The sequence below is a fragment of the Coregonus lavaretus genome (assembly GCF_964263955.1).
Source record: "Coregonus lavaretus genome assembly, contig: HAP1_SCAFFOLD_1704, whole genome shotgun sequence".
Taxonomy (NCBI): Eukaryota; Metazoa; Chordata; class Actinopteri; order Salmoniformes; family Salmonidae; genus Coregonus; species Coregonus lavaretus.
Genome location: NW_028161806.1, coordinates 41,577 through 63,564, shown reverse-complemented (window position 1 = coordinate 63,564; position 21,988 = coordinate 41,577). Strand labels below are relative to the sequence as shown.

Sequence of the window (21,988 nt, the reverse complement as noted above, 5' to 3'; positions counted from 1 at the left end):
AGATAACAAAAATGTATTGTTATATTGTTATAGTGTACATTTACCTATTTCTTGTTCCAAGACAGAAAATGATACTGTAAATACAATTGTTTTCTAAAACAGATGCAAACAGCCATAATGTTGTCTAAGACCCAAGATGCATGTAGCCATATGTTGACCTTCTGTTCTGTCCTGAACAGATCAGGCATCACAGTGCTGTACATCACGTCATGGTGGCTGTCTGGGTTTGGGCTCTGAGAAATGGACAGCACAGAAGGTAAACATATGGCTACATGCATAGGAAGACAGAGTATAGAAACTTCAGATACTCAGCTCTACACTGCAGGAATTGAGTAGAGAGAGAGAGAGAGAGAGAGAGAGAGAGAGAGAGAGAGAGAGAGAGAGAGAGAGAGAGAGAGAGAGAGAGAGAGAGAGAGAGAGAGAGAGAGAGAGAGAGAGAGAGAGAGAACCCCAGCTCACACTGAAGAGATGGAGGAGAGAGGGAGAGAGAAAGAGGGAGAGAGAGAGAGAGAGAGAGAGAGAGAGAGAGAGAGAGAGAGAGAGAGAGAGAGAGAGAGAGAGAGAGAGAGAGAGAGAGAGAGAGAGAGAGAGTGAGTGAGAACCCAAGCTCACACTACATAGATAGAGGAGAGAGAAAGAGAGAGAGAACCTTAGCTCCATGCAGAGATGGAGTGATTGGTACTAGTCCAAGATCTCCACAGACCTAAACCAGGTTTATTCAGTTTGTACCTGCTGTGCTGTTTCTCTGGTGTGGCTCACTGTGCTGTATATAATGTCCTGCTCAGGGTCAGCAGACTGCAAAGAAATATATAGCAAAGAGATACAGGACTTGTCTATTTACCAACTAAACCACAGTTTGTTTCCATGATAGGATGCAGTCAGAGATATATTTAGTGAACTGACAATTTCCTGTTCTCTGTCTTTTAAACAGCATTGGTTTCAGTTAGAATATGGGACCTTTTTTGTAAAGTCATCGATAATCAACTGAAGAGGTAACGCTCGACTCAAATGGTAGATGATCCCAAATCAAGAACAGAAAAGCAGATGGTTGAAAATAATAGAATATAATAAATTAAGTGTATCCTACCACTGAGTTGTTAGTTGTCTGGTCCTTGGCCTTATTGTCCTCTGGAATAAAGAGGGAGATGTCAATTACTTCTGAGTTTGTTATAGTACAATAATACCTCTGAATGGATTTCTTATAGACAATTCCTCTAAATACTTTCTGTCATTCAAGATAAATCACAGGCAAGTAATATACTGTTGGTCGCAATGTCAATACATATTTTTCTAAACTATTCTCCTTTTTTATATTCACATAAAATGACTACTTACTATGCTTTGTCCACATCTTCCATGTGACTAGGATACCAGCTGTCACCACCACCAACATGCCCCAAGGAATCAGTAGGACTTTCACATCTATGGACCTGATGGATTACATAGAAGAACTTGAATCAAAAATACAATTAAAATAGATCATTATAAATTGATCATTTGTGAAAAAGTAATAACTTGTTGTTTACACTGTTGTGATAAATGGAACAATTATTTAGATATTCACATGTGTGGAAGAAGACCATGCAACTGAAGAGATTACATGATTATTATTGAGATTATTACTATACAAATAACGTTTTTTTTTGTGTGTAACTTGTCCTTGCAAATGAGTGAGAATAACACAAAAATTGCTGCTACTTCTCCAAAGAAATGTTCTACCCAAGAGGAAGTGCTAACAGTCTCTATATGCATTTAGGGAGGGTGTTTGGTTATCTTCAGCTGTTGTAGTGTATGATGGAATTGTAATGTTTCTTTGTGTTCATATTATCAGCCAATTGCCATAATATGTGGGATAATACAGCTGAATGAGTGATAATAACCTCTGGTGGACGTCCTCCATGTTCCCCTCAGCTCCTTGACTTGTGTTGTCAGTCTGAACAGGCTCAGCAGTTGGAGAGGCAGAGGGTTGTTGATTGGTTGGAGCTTGGGTTGCTGTGATGTAAAACAACAATGGCATCAGTGAAATTAATGGAATACCAGATAGTCAGGTTGTATAGCAACATTACATTCATAGTTAATATTACAATTAATTCCAGATAATGCCACTGGATTAAACAGAGTGAATCTTATTTGATAATAATGTATGTAATTCATCTACTAACTTGAGGTCATCTTAATGGTTCTCTGTGTTGCAGTTTGTTGACTGACAGTGATGTGAACAGGCATCTCTAGTTCTCCCACTTCACACCAATACCAGTCAGTGTTCTCCATCTTCAGTCCACTCATAGTCACTGTTAAGACTGTTCTGTTGTTGGCCAGACTGATATCCTTTAATGTCACTGATGTTCCATGTAAAGTCCCAGAATACGACACACAATCACCACCCATCCTGCACCACTTTATATCTCCAGAGTTACTATAGTAACAACGGACAGTGACACTCCCTCCTTCAACTCCAGTCACCTCCTGTTGGTCCACATAGAGTCCCGGAGTACCTGAACACAGAGGTACAGACACAAATTCACCAAGGGAGAAGCAACGCATGGTCCACCACCCAAAGGATATCCAGCCAACTTCACACAACTGTGGGAAGCATTGGAGTCAACTGTCAGCGTCTGGGTGCAGTGGGGAAACGGAATCAGGCGCAGGACACAGAACTGAGAATAAATGGCTTTACTCGACTCCAAGTAAATATAGCAAACCCTCCACGCAGGGAAGAACAAAAACAACAGCTCAACAGACGACGTAACAAAGAACAATCACGCACACACTCAGGAGGGAAAAACAGAGGTGATATAGGGAAACTAATAAGCCTAATGAGTAACAGGTGTGAACAATACAGACAGAACTAGTGAGAGACAGAAATATCGATCGGTGGCAGCTAGTACTCCGGTGACGATGACCGCCGAAGCCTGCCCGAACGAGGAGGAGGGGCAGCCTCGGCCGTATCCGTGACATCAACATGGGCCAGCATCTCTGTGGAACACATTTGACACCTTGTAGAGTCCATGCCCTGACGAATTGAGGCTGTTCTGAGGTCAAAAGGGGGTGCAACTCAATATTAGGAAGGTGTTCCTAATGTTTTGTACACTCAGTGTATACAAACACTAGATTGCTGATGCTATGTATTGGCCAATGAGAGGCTTTGAAGCCACCGTCCGCCATATTGGTACTCCTCAGAAGGAGCGGTCTTCAAGAAATAGGAAGAATGGAATTCTACAGTATTTCAATTTAATGTCTCAAAGATAATTAATAAATCAGCATTTGGTTGTGATTTTGATTTCATTATGCATGGCTTATGAATGTGTTATGAAGTCCTTATGTAGAAACCCTTCATAATAAAGTGTTTCTGTTCTCTACAGTATAACAATGTATACCCACAATGAAAACACACTCCATACATACAATGTATCTGCCTATATGTATAGCCATGTAAATACATTGTATTTAGAGCCTTAAAACGGTCTTCCCCAAATCAATAGCTACATAGCTGTGTCATACTGAACAAATAAAAATACGTGTGATTGAGGAGAGGTATGGGGAGCTAACCTGTGGTAACTGACAGGTGCAAGTATGTATGTTGATCTCTTCCTGTAGTCTCCACAGCACACCAGTAATACCCAGAGTCCTCTGGCTGCAGATCAGTCATGGTAACAGAGAAGATTCTTCGGGTGACATCATCAGAGATTGACACCGTCCCAGATATCTTTGGTTGGTCTGTGCGTACTAGAGCAGAACAAGAATTCCAGTAATCTCCTTGACACCAGTATTTGACATATTCTATGTATCTCAGATTATAGCGACATGGGATGGTGATGGAGTTTCCTGTCTTCACAGACACCTTACTCACTGTGGACACACCGTACTCCCCTGCCTGGGTACCTGCAGACACAGCAACAGAAAACACATTTAGACTCAGTCCTTTCGATCAACTGATAAGGTGGTCTACCAATTACCCATTCAGGTGGACAAGGACAACAGTCGGAGTGAGTAGTGTACAAAATGGCTGGTATGGCAGGGATGAGTGTGGGCTGAATATGTAGGCTAGCTAATATTTTGTCTGACTTCAAGCAGCAGCGCACTGAACCATGAGACTTTTTCACTTCATAAAAACATTTTACCCTTACCTGAGAGTCTGGAGAAGAGGAGGAGGAGGAGGGAGAGATGAAGAGCCATGGGTGGTTTGTGTTTCTGTGTTATAGTACCTGTACACAAATGTATGTGTCAAGGACAGAGGCACCAAAGACAATGACTCCTATTCACATCACTGTCTGTACCCCTCATTCTGCTTCTGTTAAAGTGAACATACCCCTGATTGGCTGGTAACAATACATTCTGTGGATCAGTCATTACAATTGATATGTATCATGTATGCATGGGTTTTCAATTCTTTATTTATGTACTTACTTGATATATTTGTTCCCAATAAAGTTAGACCAATATCTCCACAGACCAGACCAAAAATCAGCTTCAAAGTAAACCCATGATTAGACTTCCAGTCTATGTGATTTTAAGGGGTTTTGCCAAAATCCAGATATGAACCCTCTCTGTCTTAAAAATAATTAGACTAGAAAGGAATAGAAATAGAAACAATAAACGTTGTCCAGGAAATAAACCCTGGTCATAGACACAGCTCCAAACCACATTGGCCTGTAAGGTATCGAATCAGCAGTAGCTCAGGAAGCTGCTGTACCACAAGACTACAGGTTTCAGGTTAACTCAATGCATTACATGTTGATAAAAGACTGCTTAGCTAAACTGTAGGGTTGGTTGGCAGTGGCTGGTATGGTGTCACTATTGGTTTATTTGACAAAAAGGTTGTTGGAGTTCCAGAATCCAGTGAGGAATATTTGCAGTGCGGGACAAAAACAGGAAAACCACACCAAAAAATTATAAACTTGAAAAACACGAGACTAGACTTCAACTTGGTTTTCAGTCGATGCCCATATGTCTTGGGGTCTAACCGCTACATACTTCTGCATCAAAGGTTCATTGCCGCGTTCACGTGCTGTCGGATTTCTTTGAAATTCCTAGTCCGGACTGGGAATTTTCACATGAAAAACCCTCCAAGTCGGAATTACAAGGGGATTTGAGAAAATGTTGCCGCCTGAGTTGTTGAGTTGTGAAGTGTCACCACTGACCTTTTAACCTTTTCAACCAAAGGATGACAACAAATACATTTCTGACCACTACAGCCTCATCAATATGTATAATGTAGCTAGTTTGACCATATTGTCAATGTTAAGTAAGCTAGCTAAACTCTTATTAGTTGAAGAATTGTTCCAACCAAATCATAAAAAGCACATGAATGAAACAAAGTTGTATTTCCGACACCACAACTAGGAAATAGGAAATTCTGATGAGCACGTGAATGCAGCATTTCATGGTCTTCACTAGCTTCCATAGCCACAAAGTCATAAACCCCGCCCATTTCTACAATTGATGTTCTTAAAATTCTATTTTAAACCTAACCTTAACCCTAACCTAACCACACTGCTAACCTTATGCCTAACCTTAAATAAAATGTTGACTTTGTGGCTGTGGAATCTGACTCGGTGGCTATGGAAGCTAGTGGAATCTGCTTATCATGGTCTGCCCGCGACTCCAGGTCCGGGACGAGCTCTACCCCAGCCTATAAATTGCCATAGCCCCTCCTACGGAAACAATCAAATTCAATAAAGAAACTATACATTCAAAATTGCTAAAAATATTCTAAAAAACATAATAAAAGGTGCCATAAATTAATCAAAGTAAATGTTTACAGAAACCAACTTAAGGTACTTAAACAGTAACATATGATAAATGCCCCACTGTTCATCAATTCCCCTGCCCTGTACTTTAACAGATTTGGTTTGAACCCCGGGAACCCCTCCACAATTGTCCTTTGACACTCCACTCGGGTTAATAATTCATTTTGGGCAGACGGAGACCAGGACACGTGAATGTTCAATGGCGACCACAAACAGTTCTGATTTTGTATATAGGTTCAGAACCTTTATGAAACAGCAGAGTTGAAAAATATATAGCAAATATAAATCAAAACTGGATGGTCTTCAGAGATAGATAGGATGGGTTGAGGGTAGCTGAAGGATGGGACTAAAAACAAACAAAAGAGAGCTATTGTAAAATATACTGTGTCCGTAAAATGTATATAGTTTGTATAAGCTGGAAGTAGAAGCTTAAGTGTTGTTGTCCATTAGTTTACTGGAGAGAGGAGACAGAGGGCTGTGAGACAGAGGTTTAATTCTTGATACATGAAAAGAGGGATGTATATGGAGGGTGCGGGGCAACAGGAGACGAACAGCAGAGTGGCTAAGAATCTTAGAGATGGGGAAAGGGCCGATATAACGGGGGGATAGTTTGCGGAACTCCACCCGGAGGGGCAGATCCCGAGTGGTCAGCCATACCCTCTGCCCAAGACGACAATGGGGAGCCGGGGTCCGATGGCGGTCCTCCTGTCGTCCATACCTGGAGGTGGTCTTGAGAAGAGCATACCGGGCTCTCTTCCAGGTACGGCGACAGTGGCGGATGGACATCTGGGCCGAGGGTATGCTGACCTTGTCCTCTTGCTCAGGGAAGAGCGGGGGCTGATATCCCATCGAACACCCAAAAGGCGAGAGACCAGTGACTGAGCAGGGAAGGGTGTTGCGGGCATACAGTGGGGGAAAAAAGTATTTAGTCAGCCACCAATTGTGCACGTTCTCCCACTTAAAAAGATGAGAGAGGCCTGTAATTTTCATCATAGGTACACGTCAACTATGACAGACAAATTAAGGTTTTTTTTCTCCAGAAAATCACATTGTAGGATTTGTAATGAATTTATTTGCAAATTATGGTGGAAAATAAGTATTTGGTCACCTACAAACAAGCAAGATTTCTGGCTCTCACAGACCTGTAACTTCTCTGTCCTCCACTCGTTACCTGTATTAATGGCACCTGTTTCAACTTGTTATCAGTATAAAAGACACCTGTCCACAACCTCAAACAGTCACACTCCAAACTCCACTATGGCCAAGACCAAAGAGCTGTCAAAGGACACCAGAAACAAAATTGTAGACCTGCACCAGGCTGGGAAGACTGAATCTGCAATAGGTAAGCAGCTTGGTTTGAAGAAATCAACTGTGCGAGCAATTATTAGGAAATGGAAGAGATACAAGACCACTGATAATCTCCCTCGATCTGGGGCTCCACGTGTCGTGGAAATATTTGACTAAGAGACAATCAACTCAAAAATATCTCTCAAGACACCGGAGCTTGTGAATTCAAGAATTTAGACTTTATTGCATAACAAAGCCAGAGCTTGCTCCATGGAACAACAACTGCTTGTCCTGAACCGGAGTGCTCCTTTTTATACAGACACATGTATAGCCACACTGATACAGCTGCTAGTTCCTCCCTATGTGAATTAATAGCTTATTTCAGTATCACATGTTGGCTACTTGCGCTTCTCTAAGTGGGGCCACTGTATCTTATTAGTGGCATGACTCAAAAAATTATGCACATACGTACGTTAAAGAACAATCACACTCTGTATTGACTATATTCACTATCTAGGCATGCATCTGGAGTACAAAGTATCATTCATGTTCATTCTGTTTCACCATTATCATTTCATAACACATTATAAAACATATCCATTCATACTTAAACATGATTTAAACATGTCATCCATAACCCATTCTCAACCACATACAATTAAACATTTATCATTTATCATCCTCCCCGGCCCCTGAGATTATGTGCATGTGGCCATGTGTCAGGTCATAAGGTCATAAGCATAAAGAAATGATAACACTAGTTCCATTGTTACTTCAATCTCCACACAGCCATCACGTCATTGACATTCCCAGACCAGCTGCAGGGAGTTTTATGAAAAACACATAAATGTCTCTGCTCTGGTTCTCAATCCATAAACATTTTAAGGCATATAGGTTTTTAATTTTACAACATATCCATGCTTATTACTAATATTATTATTTTACCTTTGACCTCTCCCTACATTTGCCTTAATGATACATAAAATAATACCATACACGCAAGATCTCACCCCGTGGGGTCAAAATGATCACAAGAACAGAGAGCAAAAATCCCAGAACCACACAGGGGGACCTAGTGAATGACCTGCAGAGAGCTGGGACCAAAGTAACAAAGCCTACCATCAGTAACACACTACGCCGCCAGGGACTCAAATCCTGCAGTGTCCCCCTGCTTAAGCCAGTACATGTCCAGGCCCGTCTGAAGTTTGCTAGAGTGCATTTGGATGATCCAGAAGAGGATTGGGAGAATGTCATATGGTCAGATGAAACCAAAATATAACTTTTTGGTAAAAACTCAACTCGTCGTGTTTGGAGGACAAAGAATGCTGAGTTGCATCCAAAGAACACCATACCTACTGTGAAGCATGGGGGTGGAAACATCATGCTTTGGGGCTGTTTTTCTGCAAAGGGACCAGGACCACTGATCCGTGTAAAGGAAAGAATGAATGGGGCCATGTATCGTGAGATTTTGAGTGAAAACCTTCTTCCATCAGCAAGGGCATTGAAGATGAAACGTGGCTGGGTCTTTCAGCATGACAATGATCCCAAACACACCGCCCGGGCAACGAAGGAGTGGCTTCGTAAGAAGCATTTCAAGGTCCTGGAGTGGCCTAGCCAGTCTCCAGATCTCAACCCCATAGAAAATAAGTTGAAAGTCCGAGTTGAAAGTCCGTGTTGCCCAGCGACAGCCCCAAAACATCACTGCTCTAGAGGAGATCTGCATGGAGGAATGGGCCAAAATACCAGCAACAGTGTGTGAAAATCTTGTGAAGACTTACAGAAAACGTTTGACCTGTGTCATTGCCAACAAAGGGTATATAACAAAGTATTGAGAAACTTTGTTATTGACCAAATACTTATTTTCCACCATAATTTGCAAATAAATTCATAAAAAATCCTACAATGTGATTTTCTGGATTTTTTTCTCTCTCATTTTGTCTGTCATAGTTGACGTGTACCTATGATGAAAATTACAGGCCTCTCTCATCTTTTTAAGTGGGAGAACTTGCACAATTGGTGGCTGACTAAATACTTTCCCCCCCACTGTATTCCACCCACACGAGTTGCTGGCTCCAGGAGGTGGGGTTGGCGGAGACGAGGCAACGAAGAGTCGTCTCCAGGTCCTGATTGGCTCCCTCCGACTGGCCGTTAGATTGGGGGTGAAAACAGAGGACAGGCTGGCCGATGCCCCAATGAGGGTGCAGAACACCTTCCAGAACCAGAACGAAAACAGAGGACCGCGATCGGAGACCACCGGAAGTCCATGGATCCGGAAGACGTGCTGCACCATGAGCTGGGCCATTTCCTTGGCTGAGGGTGACTTGGGAAGGGGAATGAAGTGGGCGGCTTTGGAAAACCTATTCACCAACGTGAGGATAGTGGTTTTGCCATCTGATGGAGGGAGACCCTTGACGAAGTCCAGGGATATATGGGACCAGGTGCGGTGAGGAACGGGAAGAGGTTGAAGGAGGCCAGCCGGAGCTTGCCTTATAATTTTATTCTGAGTACACACAGTGCAGGCGGTGATGAACATGGAGACGTCATGAACCAAGGTGGGCCACCAAAAAAGTAGTCGTACAAAGGTCAGGGTCCGACTGGAGCCAGGATGGCTGGCCAGTCGGGAGGAATGAGCCCATTCCAGAAATGGGGAACAGGCAGAGTCCGGGTCAAACATCTGGGTAACCGGGCCCCCTCCCCGGGGTCCGGCTGGGAACACTGCGCCTCACGGACCTGGTTCTCTATACCCCAGACGAATGCAGCCGCGAGACAAGAGTTAGGGTATGGCGGTCTCAGGATCCGTTGGTGTAGCAGAGGGGCTATAGAGGCGTGAAAGCTCATCCGGCTTCACATTCTTGGATCCCGAGCTGAAGGAGATGGTGAAGTTGAACCGAGTGAATAGCAGGGCCTGTCGAGATTGCTTGGAGTTGAGGCGCTTGGCGGTGTGGAGATATTCCAGGTTCTTGTGATCCATCCACACTATGAAAGGGTGTTCCTTCCTCTCTAACCAGTGCCTCCACTCCTCTAATACCATCTTAACCGTGAAGAGTTCTCGTTTACCCGCGTCGTAATTCCTTTCAGTGGTGTTGAGACGATGGGAGAGGAAAGTGCAGGGATGCAACATTTGGTCTTGGGCCAAACGCTGGGACAGGACAGACCCCAATCTGATGTCCAAGGCGTCGACCTCCAACACGAACTGCCGGGACTGATCCGGATGGATTAGGATGGGGGCGGTTGGGAATCGGTGCTTGAGGTCCAAGAACGCCTGGTCTGCAGCTGGAGACCACGTGAACGGGACCTTGGGAGAGGTGAGTGCTGAAAAACATGGAGGACATGTTCTTGAGCCAAGCTGAAAAAAACGAGAATGTCATTGAGGTAGACGAACACGAACTGGTTCAACATGTCACAGAGAACATTGTTAACCAGGGCCTGGAACACTGCAGGAGCGTTGGTCAGTCCGAATGGCATAACAAGGTATTCGTAGTGCCTGCTAGCCGTGTTAAAGGATGTCTTCCACTCGTCCCCTTCCCGTATCCTTACCAGATGGTAGGCGTTCAGGAGGTCCAACTTGGAGAAGATGGTAGCCCCCTGGAGAGACTCAAAAGCCGAGGCGATGAGGTGAAGTGGGTAACGTTTTTTAACCGTGATGTCATTCAGGCCCCGGTAGTCGATACGCAGGCGCAAGGTTGTGTCCTTCTTCTCCACAAAGAAGAACCCTGTGCCGGCGGGGGAGGCAGAATGACGGATACACCCTGCAGCCAGGGAGTCCCCAGTGTACTCATACCTCCTGATGAGCCGGGTCTTTTTACAGGACAGGTAGAAATATAATGACAGCCCTATGTGTTCAGTCTGTGTAACCATTCGGCAGGAGACAATCTAGCTCTGCCAAGTTGCATAGGCGAGTCGGCAACCCTCTGTGATTTCTGAGAGAACTCGGGTGACATCGGATTCACTCGGAAGTGTAGACTTTGGGGATTTCCGGGATTCCTTGGAGGCGAGGTGGAAATTGAGGACGTGCGAGGGCAACCGGAACAGAAGATGAGGTAGTACTGGGAGAGAAAAGCCTGGCAGGTTCCAGAATCTCCAGCATAGCGCTCCGGAGGTAAGCAAGGTTCTCGGGACACCGTGGTAGGCTGGGAAGAAATGCCGCTGGTGGCGGGGTTGCTGAGAGTCTGGGGGATTAAAGTAGTGGCTGCTGCCTAATAGACAATCTGCTGACTTTCTCCGGCAATGTATGGCAAGCACAGCCGTGGCGTTCAGCCAAGGTCTGGAATCCTTCCATAAGGTTGTGAAGTAACTCCTCGTGTCTTGCAATGGTGGCTCAGTGGGAGGAGACGGCGTCGCAGAGCTTGTCCGAGTCTGCTGGGTCAGCCAGTTTGTACTATCAGGAATCAGGATAAGACCCATATGCAAACAGTTCAAATCATAGATGATTATTACAAAACAGTGGGCAGGCAAACGACAGGTCAAGGGCAGGCAGAGGTCAGTAATCCAGGGCCGAGTCAATAAGGTAGAGAACGGCAGGCAGGCTCAGGGTCAGGTCAGGCAGAGGTTTGTAAACCAGGTTAGAGTCAGATAGGTCCAGGACAGCAGGCATGCTCGGAGTCAGGACACGTAGAATAGGTCAGAACCGGGAGAACTAGAAAACAGGGACTAGAGAGAATAGAAGTACGGGAAAAACACGCTGGTAGGCTTGACGTAACAAGACAAACTGGCAACAGACAAACAGAAAACACAGGTAGAAATGCACAGGGGATACTGGGGAAAATGGGCTACACCTGGAGGGGGATGGAGACAAGCACAAGACAGGTCTTACAGAGTATTTATTACAAATAAGGTCTTACAGAGTTTTTGTTGCATCAAGAAATTACTTTATTAAAGTTTTCAACAAAGCCGATACCAGTCTGCGGAGGGGCACACATCCTTAAGGTCTCCCTCCATCTTATATAGTCCTCTTCAGTTTTCCCGCTCTTTTATTGCTCCGCCCACTTCCTTTGTCTCTGAGGACGGCTGAACTATTACTCCAACCAATCACCCGCTCCCCTGTCTTGCACACACACTCATGTTTAGTTTAAACATGACAAGGCCCTAAATTACACAAACCTCACCCCCTCATGCTGTAATCAATCAAGAAGATACCAAGGAGACAAAGGTCTAGCCCAAACTCTATTCAACCCTGGTGCTGCTCCCTTCACTGTGTTTGAAGAGAGAGACAAAGACAAACGGCCAAATTCAGTTAGCCACAAAGAATGTTAACTATATGTTCATGATTAACTCAATTTTATCTGATAATCCATTAAAAATACACATCAGGTGTGACAAATGTCCATTGTGCAATATAGACAGTATAGTACATTTTATTATCGCAGTACAGTATTTATTATACATAGTAGCTACTATACTATACTATCTAAACTTTTGATCATGATTAGTTACAGGCATAGGACAATTAAATAGGTGAGAGAAATAAGATGATGATGTAAAAAACAAGTGACAAGGGGAAAGGTGGATGGAAAATAACTAATAACAGATATGTGGTGACAATGAAAACAAACACAGCAGACTGTCTTCAGTAGTTTATGGACACAAAAGGATAGAGGGGTCTTTCTGGTGTGGGTTAAGAGGTATGACAGAAGCATATTGGAGGCAGATAGATGTTGTGACACAGGAGAGGGGAGTGGGCTGTCCTTCCAGGATAAGGACTCCACCAAGGTCACTCAGTCAGTCACTGCTGTGCTGCTGCTGCCCTCTGCTGGAGAGAACGTGTAACATTCAGTCACAATCACTGTGGTGACATTTCCAATAGATAGAGATCTAGAATCAGCTTCCCCTCCCCCAATCCTAACCTTAACCTTTAGTGGGATAAAAAAAAAAATCTGACCCAAGATCAGCATCTAGGGGCAACTTCACCCTAAACCCAGGCACACTCCACACTGTAATGTTATGGATACACACTGAAAACAATGTGGTTAGCTGGTCACAACGTGATTATACAGTTTTTCATGCAGCAAAACTAAAAAGACTAAGAAAGATTTGTGTGATTAAAGAGTGACGTTTACAATACATAGCAATGTGGTGTTGTCTGTATCTTTGTTGAGAGATCAGCATCATCTGGTACAACAGACAGAGGAGACACCAACACTGACCTGTGTGGTCACCTGTAGAGCTAGTGAGCTGTAGACCACATTATCATCTGGTTCTGCTGCCTACAGAGGAGGAACAGGTAGAGAGGTGAACAGGGACATTTTGTCACAATGGAGAGTACAGTTTAAAACACAGTTCTCTGTGAAAGACAGTTGTAATTGTGATATGTGATATAAAGGTGATATATTAGGCCTATAGGTATAATGGTGACATAACCATGACTATATTAACACTGAGGAAACAATCACCTACTGTTGTTTCTGATAACATAATACTAGCTGTTGCTAATCAACAGAGCAGCTTTACCTTGGCCTGTACTTTTAGTTGAGCCTTGTACTGGGGGATGACAGTGCTGTATGTGACATCATCATTATCTTCAGGAAATGGGGCCTGCTGATAGAGAGAGACCCAGATAACAAAAACGTATTGTTGTATTGTTATAGTGTACATTTATCTATTGCTTGTTCCAAGAAAGAAAATGAAACTGTAAATACAATTGTTTTCTAAAACAGATGCAAATTTGCCAAGGCTATGACGTTTTATGAGTAACATCCATAATGTTGTCTAAGACCAACGATGTACAGTATGTAGCCATATGTTGACCTTCTGTTCTGTCCTGAACTGATCAGGCATCACAGTGCTGTACATCACGTCATGGTGGCTCTCTGGCTTTGGACCCTGAGAAATGGACAGGACAGAAGGTAAACATATGGCGACATGCATAGTGTGTGGAAATCAACGGGAGAGGTTGTGTTTTCTCTAGCAGGAGGTAAGCTTGGCTTCTTATATGGTGTTGAGTAAAGCTTAAACCATGTATTTAGATTGTAGGTAGGTATTGTAGTTAGGTATTATAGGTAGTTTACTTAGGTAGTTATTGTAGGTTATTGTAGGTAATTATTGTAGGTAATTATTGTATTCGGCGGACCCCAGCGAAGCACGAGGCTAGCTAACCCACTACTTGGACCAACAAAGCTAGCTAGCTAGCGGGTAGCTACTGGTAACTTTTAGCAACTGTGGTTAGTTGTTTCCAATGTTATTTCACGCTTAAGAGTACCTGTAATTGAGCCAGCTAGCTACCTACCATTCAGCTGTTTTTCTAACCTCATTATCCGAGGCATTAACGTTAGGTGGTTGGTAGCTGCTGTACTTAATTACAGCTACTGATTGCAGTCTGCCACCCAGACAGCTGGCGTCGGGGAAGTTTGGCTTTATACATAGCTTGGGCTTTGTCGAGTAAGGCTTAAACTATGTATTTAGATTGTAGTTAGGTATTATAGGTAGGCATCGTGGGCTGTATATTACTAGGTATTGTAGGTAGGCATCGTGGGCTGTTGTGGGTAGTTGTTGTATGTAGTTATTGTAGGTTACTTTTGTATTCGGCGGTGCGGCGGTGCCGGGTGTAGCACGAAGCTGGCTAGCTAACTCACCTCCTGGACTAGTTGGAGTAGCTATTAGCAACGGTAGCAACTAAATAAAATATCCTTTTAGCCAGCTACATTCGTTCGCAGCGACGCCGTTTTTCAAACAAAGTCAACACAGCAGCCATTGCTAGCTAGCCAACACTACCAGCTAGCTGTACTGTGGTAGCTAAATACAATATATTTGTGCTAAGCTAGCCAACGTTTAATTATTGCTGCGTTATGAAAGAACTAGACACGGACACGAATTATCTGTTTAGTGTGTTAACACACTATTGGTAGTTTGTTGTAACCAAGTATTGGTGCTAAACTGTGTGTTATTGGATGCTAGCATGCTAGTTAGCTATGGCGTCATAGTTAGCTAGCTGAATAAAGTAAGTTGGGTCTATTCCTTGAAACATTGAACCGCTGTAGTTTACAACAATTCTAATTTCTAAAGTGGAAGTTGGGAGAGTTTTATTCGGGTGGTTCAGTGAAACAATTATAGTTTCTGAGGTGGAAGTTGGGAGTGTTATATTTTTTTGGTAAGGGAGGCCCTGCTCTCTCCTTTCCCAAATGTTTAGTTCATTTCATTCCGATCTCCTCTGCATTATTGTAGCCATCTGCTACAGCCTGTCAACTATGCCTCTGCCTATCCCTGTTCTCTCCTCTCCGCACAGGCTACACAAACGCCTCACACCGCGTGGCTGCTGCCTCTCTAACCTGGTGGTCCCTGCACGCACCACACACCTGGAGTTCCAGGTCTCAGGCAGCCTCTGGAACTGCCGTTCTGCTGCCAACAAGGCTGACTTCATCCCAGCCTATGCTACCCTCCAGTCCCTCGACTTCCTGGCGCTGACGGAAACATGGATTACCACTGAAAACACTGCTACTCCTACTGCTCTCTCCTCGTCTGACCATGTGTTCTCGCATACCACGAGAGCATCTGGTCAGAGGGGTGGTGGCACAGGAATCCTCATCTCTCCCAAGTGGTCATTCTCAATTTTTCCCCTAACCCATCTGTCTATCTCCTCATTTGAATTCCACGCTGTCACAGTCACTAGCCGATTTAAGCTTAATATCCTTGTCATCTATCGCCCTCCAGGTTCCCTTGGAGAGTTCATCAATGAGCTTGACGCCTTGATAAGTTCCTTTCCTGAGGATGGCTCACCCTTCACAGTTTTGGGGGATTTCAACCTCCCTACGTCTACATTTGACTCATTTCTCTCTGCCTCCTTCTTTCCACTCCTCTCCTCTTTTGACCTCACCCTCTCACCGTCCCCCCCTACTCACAAGGCAGGCAATACGCTTGACTTCATCTTTACTAGATGTTGCTCTTCTACTAATCTCACTACAACTCCCCTCCATGTCTCCGACCACTACTTTGTATCCTTTTCTCTCTCGCTCTCCTCCAACACTACTCACTCTGCCCCTACAGAGATGGTAACGTGCCGCCGCAACCTTCGCTCTCTCTCTCCCACTACTCTCTCCTCTTCCATCCTATCATCTCTTCCCTCTGCTCAATCCTTCTCCCTCCTATCTCCTGATTCTGCCTCCTCAATCCTCCTCTCCTCCCTTTCTGCATCCTTTGACTCCCTGTGTCCCCTATCCTCCCGGCCGGCTCGGTCCTCCCCTCCAGCTCCGTGGCTTGATGACTCATTGCGAGCTCACAGAACGGAGCTCCGGGCAGCTGAGCGGAAATGGAAGAAAACTAAACTCCCCGCCGACCTGGCATCTTTTCACTCCCTCCTCTCTACATTTTCTTCATATGTTTCTGCTGCTAAGGCCACTTTCTACCACTCTAAATTCCAAGCATCTGCCTCTAACCCTAGGAAGCTCTTTGCCACATTCTCCTCACTGCTGAATCCTCCCCCCCACCCCCCCTCCCCCCCTCCTCCCTCTCTGTGGATGACTTCGTAAACCACTTTGAAAAGAAGGTTGACGACATCCGATCCTCGTTTGTTAAGTCTAATGACATTGCTGGTCCTGCTCACACTGCCCTACCCTATGCTTTGACTTCTTTCTCCCCTCTCTCTCCAGATAAAATCTTGCGACTAGTGACTGCAGGCCGCCCAACAACCTGCCCGCTTGACCCAATCCCCTCCTTTCTTCTCCAGACCATCTCCGGTGACCTTCTCCCCTACCTCACCTCGCTGATCAACTCATCCTTGACCGCTGGCTATGTCCCTTCCGTCTTCAAGAGAGCGAGAGTTGCACCCCTTCTCAAAAAACCAACACTCGATCCCACTGATGTCAACAACTACAGACCAGTATCCCTTCTTTCTTTTCTTTCCAAAACTATTGAGCGTGCCGTCTTTAGCCAACTCTCTTGCTATCTCTCTCAGAATGACCTTCTTGATCCAAACCAGTCAGGTTTCAGGACTGGTCATTCACCTGAGACTGCTCTTCTCTGTGTCACGGAGGCTCTCCGCACTGCTAAAGCTAACTCTCTCTCCTCTGCTCTTGTCCTTCTAGACCTGTCTGCTGCCTTTGATACTGTGAACCATCAGATCCTCCTCTCCACCCTCTCCGAGCTGGGCATCTCCGGCGCGGCTCACTCCTGGATTGCGTCCGACCTGACCGGTCGCTCCTACCAAGAGGCATGGCGAGAAGCTGTCTCCGCACCACGTGCTCTCACCACTGGTGTCCCCCAGGGCTCAGTTCTAGGCCCTCTCCTTTTCTCCCTATACACCAAGTCACTTGGCTCTGTCATATCCTCACATGGCCTCTCCTATCATTGCTACGCTGACGATACACAACTAATCTTCTCCTTTCCCCCTTCTGATAACCAGGTGGCGAATCGCATCTCTGCATGTCTGGCAGACATATCAGTATGGATGACAGATCACCACCTCAAGCTGAACCCTGGCAAGACGGAGCTGCTCTTCCTCCCGGGGAAGGACTGCCCGTTCCATGATCTCGCCATCACGGTTGACAACTCCGTTGTGTCCTCCTCCCAGAGTGCGAAGAGCCTTGGCGTGACCCTGGACAACACCCTGTCGTTCTCCGCTAACATCAAGGCGGTGACCCGCTCCTGCAGGTTCATGCTCTACAACATTCGGAGAGTACGACCCTGCCTTACACAGGAAGCAGCACAGGTCCTAATCCAGGCACTTGTCATCTCCCGTCTGGATTACTGCAACTCACTGTTGGCTGGGCTCCCTGCCTGTGCCATTAAACCCCTACAACTCATCCAGAATGCCGCAGCCCGTCTGGTGTTCAACCTTCCCAAGTTCTCACACGTCACCCCCCTCCTCCGCACACTCCACTGGCTTCCAGTTGAAGCTCGCATCCATTACAAGACCATGGTGCTTGCCTATGGAGCAGTGAGGGGAACGGCACCTCCGTACCTTCAGGCTCTGATCAGTCCCTACACCCAAACGAGGGAATTGCGTTCATCCACCTCTGGCATGCTGGCTCCCCTTCCTCTGCGGAAGCATAGTTCCCGCTCAGCCCAGTCAAAACTGTTCGCTGCTCTGGCACCCCAATGGTGGAACAAGCTCCCTCACGACGCCAGGACAGCGGAGTCACTCACCACCTTCCGGAGACATTTGAAACCCCAGCTCTTTAAGGAATACCTGGGATAGGATAACGTAATCCTTCTACCCCTCCCCCCCCAAAAAATAAAAAAATAAAAAAATAAATATTGTAAAGTGGTTATCCCACTAGCTATAGGGTGAATGCACCAATTTGTAAGTCGCTCTGGATAAGAGCGTCTGCTAAATGACGTAAATGTAAATGTAAATGCATAGGAATACAGAGTATAGGAACTTCAGATACTCAGCTCAACACTGCAGGGATTGAAAATCACAGTCTACTTGAATCACAGTCTACTTGAATCACAGTCTACTTGAACAGAGCAATACTCAATCATGACGCATCAAAGCCAAAGGAACTGAATAATATTAAGAAATGCTATAGATGGAAGGAAAGTAGTGTTGAAACATACCAAAAAGCAATTAGGCAACAACAAATTCAATCCATTCTAGACAACTTCCTGGACAAAACGTTCCACTGTAATAGTGTAAACTTGGCAGTAGAAAACCTAAACAGTATATTTGACCTCTCAGCTTCCCTATCAAATCTAAAAATCTCTAACAGAAAACCAAAGAAAAGTAACAACAGTGATAAATGGTTTGATGAAGAATGCAAAAACATAAGAAATAAATTGAGAAACCTATCCAACCAAAAACATAGAGACCCAGAAAACCTGAGCCTACACTATGGTAAATCACTAAAACAATACAGAAAAACACTAATGGAAAAATAAGGAGCAGCATGTCAGAAATCAGCTCAATGTAATTGAAGAATCCATAGACTCTAACCACTATGGTAAATCACTAAAACAATACAGAAATACACTACGGAAAAATAAGGAGCAGCATGTCAGAAATCAGCTCAATGTAATTGAAGAATCCATAGACTCTAACCACTTCTGGGAAATTGGAAAACACTAAATAAACAACAACACGAAGAGCTATCTATCCAAAACGAGATGTGTGGGTAAACCACTTCTCCAATCTTTTTGGCCCTATAACAGAGAACAAACAGCAAAAAAATATACATTATCAAATGCAAATCTTAGAATCAACTATTAAAGAATACCAGAACCCACTGGATTCTCCAATTACATTGAATGAACTACAGGACAAAATACAAACCCTCCAACCCAAAAAGGCCTGAGGTGTTGATGGTATCCTCAATGAAATGATAAAATATACAGACCACAAATTTCAATTAGCTATACTTAAACTCTTTCACATCATCCTTGGTTCTGGCATCTTCCCCAATATTTGGAACCAAGGACTGATCTCCCCAATCCACAAAAGTGGAGACAAATTTGACCCCAATAACTACCGTGGGATATGCGTCAACAGCATCCTTGGGAAAATCCTCTGCATTATCATTAACAGCAGACTAGTTTATTTCCTCAGTGAAAACAATGTACTGAGCAAATGTCAAATTGGCTTTTTACCAAATTACCGTACGACAGACCACGTATTCACCCTGCACACCCTAATTGACAAACAAACAAACCAAAACAAAGGCAAAGTCTTCTCATGCTTTGTTGATTTCAAAAATGCTTTTGACTCAATTTGGCATGAGGGTCTGCTATACAAATTGATGGAAAGTGGGGTTGGGGGAAAAACATACGACATTATAAAATCCATGTACACAAACAACAAGTGTGCGGTTAAAATTGGTAAAAAACACACACATTTCTTTCCACAGGGCTGTGGGGTGAGACAGGGATGCATTTTAAGCCCGACCCTCTTCAACATATATATCAACGAATTGGCGAGGGCACTAGAACAGTCTGCAGCACCCGGCCTCACCCTACTAGAATCTGAAGTAAAATGTCTACTGTTTGCTGATGATCTGGTGCTTCTGTCGCCAACCAAGGAGGGCCTACAGCAGCACCTAGATCTTCTGCACAGATTCTGTCAGACCTGGGCCCTGACAGTAAATCTCAGTAAGACAAAAATAATGGTGTTCCAAAAAAGGTCCAGTTGCCAGGACCACAAATACAAATTCCATCTAGACACCGTTGCCCTAGAGCACACAAAAAACTATACATACCTCGGCCTAAACATCAGCGCCACAGGTAACTTCCACAAAGCTGTGAACGATCTGAGAGACAAGGCAAGAAGGGCCTTCTATGCAATCAAAAGGAACATACAATTTGACATACCAATTAGGATCTGGCAAAAAATACTTGAATCAGTTATAGAACCCATTGCCTTTTATGGTTGTGAGGTCTGGGGTCCGCTCACCAACCAATAATTCACAAAATGGGACAGACACCAAATTGAGACTCTGCATGCAGAATTCTGCAAAAACATCCTCTGTGTACAACGTAAAACACCAAATAATGCATATAGAGCAGAATTAGGCCAATACCCGCTAATTATCAAAATCCAGAAAAGAGCCGTTAAATTCTATAACCACTTAAAAGCAAGCGATTCCCAAAACTTCCTTAACAAAGCCATCACCTACAGAGAGATGAACTTGGAGAAGAGTCCCCTAAGTAAGCTGGCTCTGGGGCTCTGTTCACAAACACAAACAGACCCCACAGAGCCCCAAGACAACAACAACAACAACACAATTAGACCCAACCAAATCATGAGAAAACAAAAAGAGAATTACTTGACACATTGGAAAGAACAAACAAAAAAACAGCGCAAACTAGAATGCTATTTGGCCCTAAACAGAGAGTACACAGTGGCAGAATACCTGACCACTGTGACTGACCCAAAATTAAGGAAAGCTTTGACTATGTACAGACTCAGTGAGCATAGCCTTGCTATTGAGAAAGGCCACCGTAGGAAGACCTGGCTCTCAAGAGAAGACAGGCTATGTGCACACTGAGCTGCACTTCCAAACCTCCTGCCAAATGTATGACCATATTAGAGACATATATTTCCCTCAGATTACAGCGATCCACAAAGAATTAGAAAACAAACCCAATTTTGATAAACTCCCTTATCTACTGGGTGAAAAACCACAGTGTGCCATCACAGATGCAAGATTTGTGACCTGTTGCCACAAGAAAAGGGCAACCAGTGAAGAACAAACACCATTGTAAATACAACCCATATTTATGTTTATTTATTTTCCCATTTGTACTTTAACTATTTGCACATTGTTACAACACTGTATATAGACATAATATGACATTTGAAATGTCTTTATTCTTTTGAAACTTCTGAGTGTAATGTTTACTGTTAATATTTATTGTTTATTTCACTTTTGTTTACTATCTACTTCACTTGCTTTGGCAATATTAACATACGTTTCCCATGCCAATAAAGCCCTTAAATTGAAAAATTGAATTGAATTGAGAGCGAGCGAGCGAGAGAGAGAGAGAGAGAGAGAGAGAGAGAGAGAGAGAGAGAGAGAGAGAGAGAGAGAGAGAGAGAGAGAGAAGAGAGAGAGAGAGAGAGAGAACCCAAGCTCACATTGCAGAAATGGAGAGAGAGAAAGAGAGAGAGAACCTTAGCTCCATGCAGAAAATGTGTGATTGGTACTAGTCCAAGATCTCCACAGACCTAAACCAGGTTTATTCAGTTTGTACCTGCTGTGCTGTTTCTCTGGTGTGGCTCACTGTGCTGTATGAAATGTCCTGCTCAGGGTCCGCAGACTGCAAAGAAATAAATAGCAAAGAGAAACAGGACTGGTCTATTTACCAACTAAACCACAGTTTGTTTCCATGATAGGATGCAGTCACATATATATTTAGTGAACTGACAGCTTCCTGTTCTCTGTCTTTTAAACAGCATTTTTCAACGTCTTGAGTGTTATAAGACCTTGGGTTCAGAATATGGGACCTTTTATGTCAACTCATTGATAACCAACTGAAGAGGTAATACTAGAGTCAAATGGAAGATGATCTGAACTCAAGAACAGAAAAGC

The 21,988-nt window shown here is 44.1% G+C and overlaps 1 protein-coding gene and 1 long non-coding RNA gene across 2 annotated transcripts; both read right to left on the bottom strand.

Annotated features, from left to right (window-relative positions):
- Positions 1 to 44: 44 nt before the first annotated feature.
- LOC311120055 (uncharacterized protein) lies at positions 45 to 2,286 on the bottom strand (the record flags this gene model as incomplete). The annotated part of the gene is made up of 7 exons (XM_084194683.1): positions 45 to 50; positions 159 to 233; positions 730 to 795; positions 1,088 to 1,128; positions 1,336 to 1,430; positions 1,881 to 1,992; positions 2,163 to 2,286. The coding sequence occupies 7 exons, from the start codon at positions 2,284 to 2,286 to the stop codon at positions 45 to 47; spliced, it is 519 nt and encodes a 172-aa protein (XP_084050809.1).
- Positions 2,287 to 13,519: 11,233 nt separating this feature from the next.
- Positions 13,520 to 21,708, bottom strand: LOC311120059. Its single transcript, XR_014612072.1, has 3 exons — positions 21,651 to 21,708; positions 13,782 to 13,856; positions 13,520 to 13,568 (listed from the first exon to the last, which is right to left on the bottom strand). It is a non-coding gene; the product is annotated as an uncharacterized lncRNA (long non-coding RNA).
- Between the last annotated feature and the right edge of the window lie 280 nt (positions 21,709 to 21,988).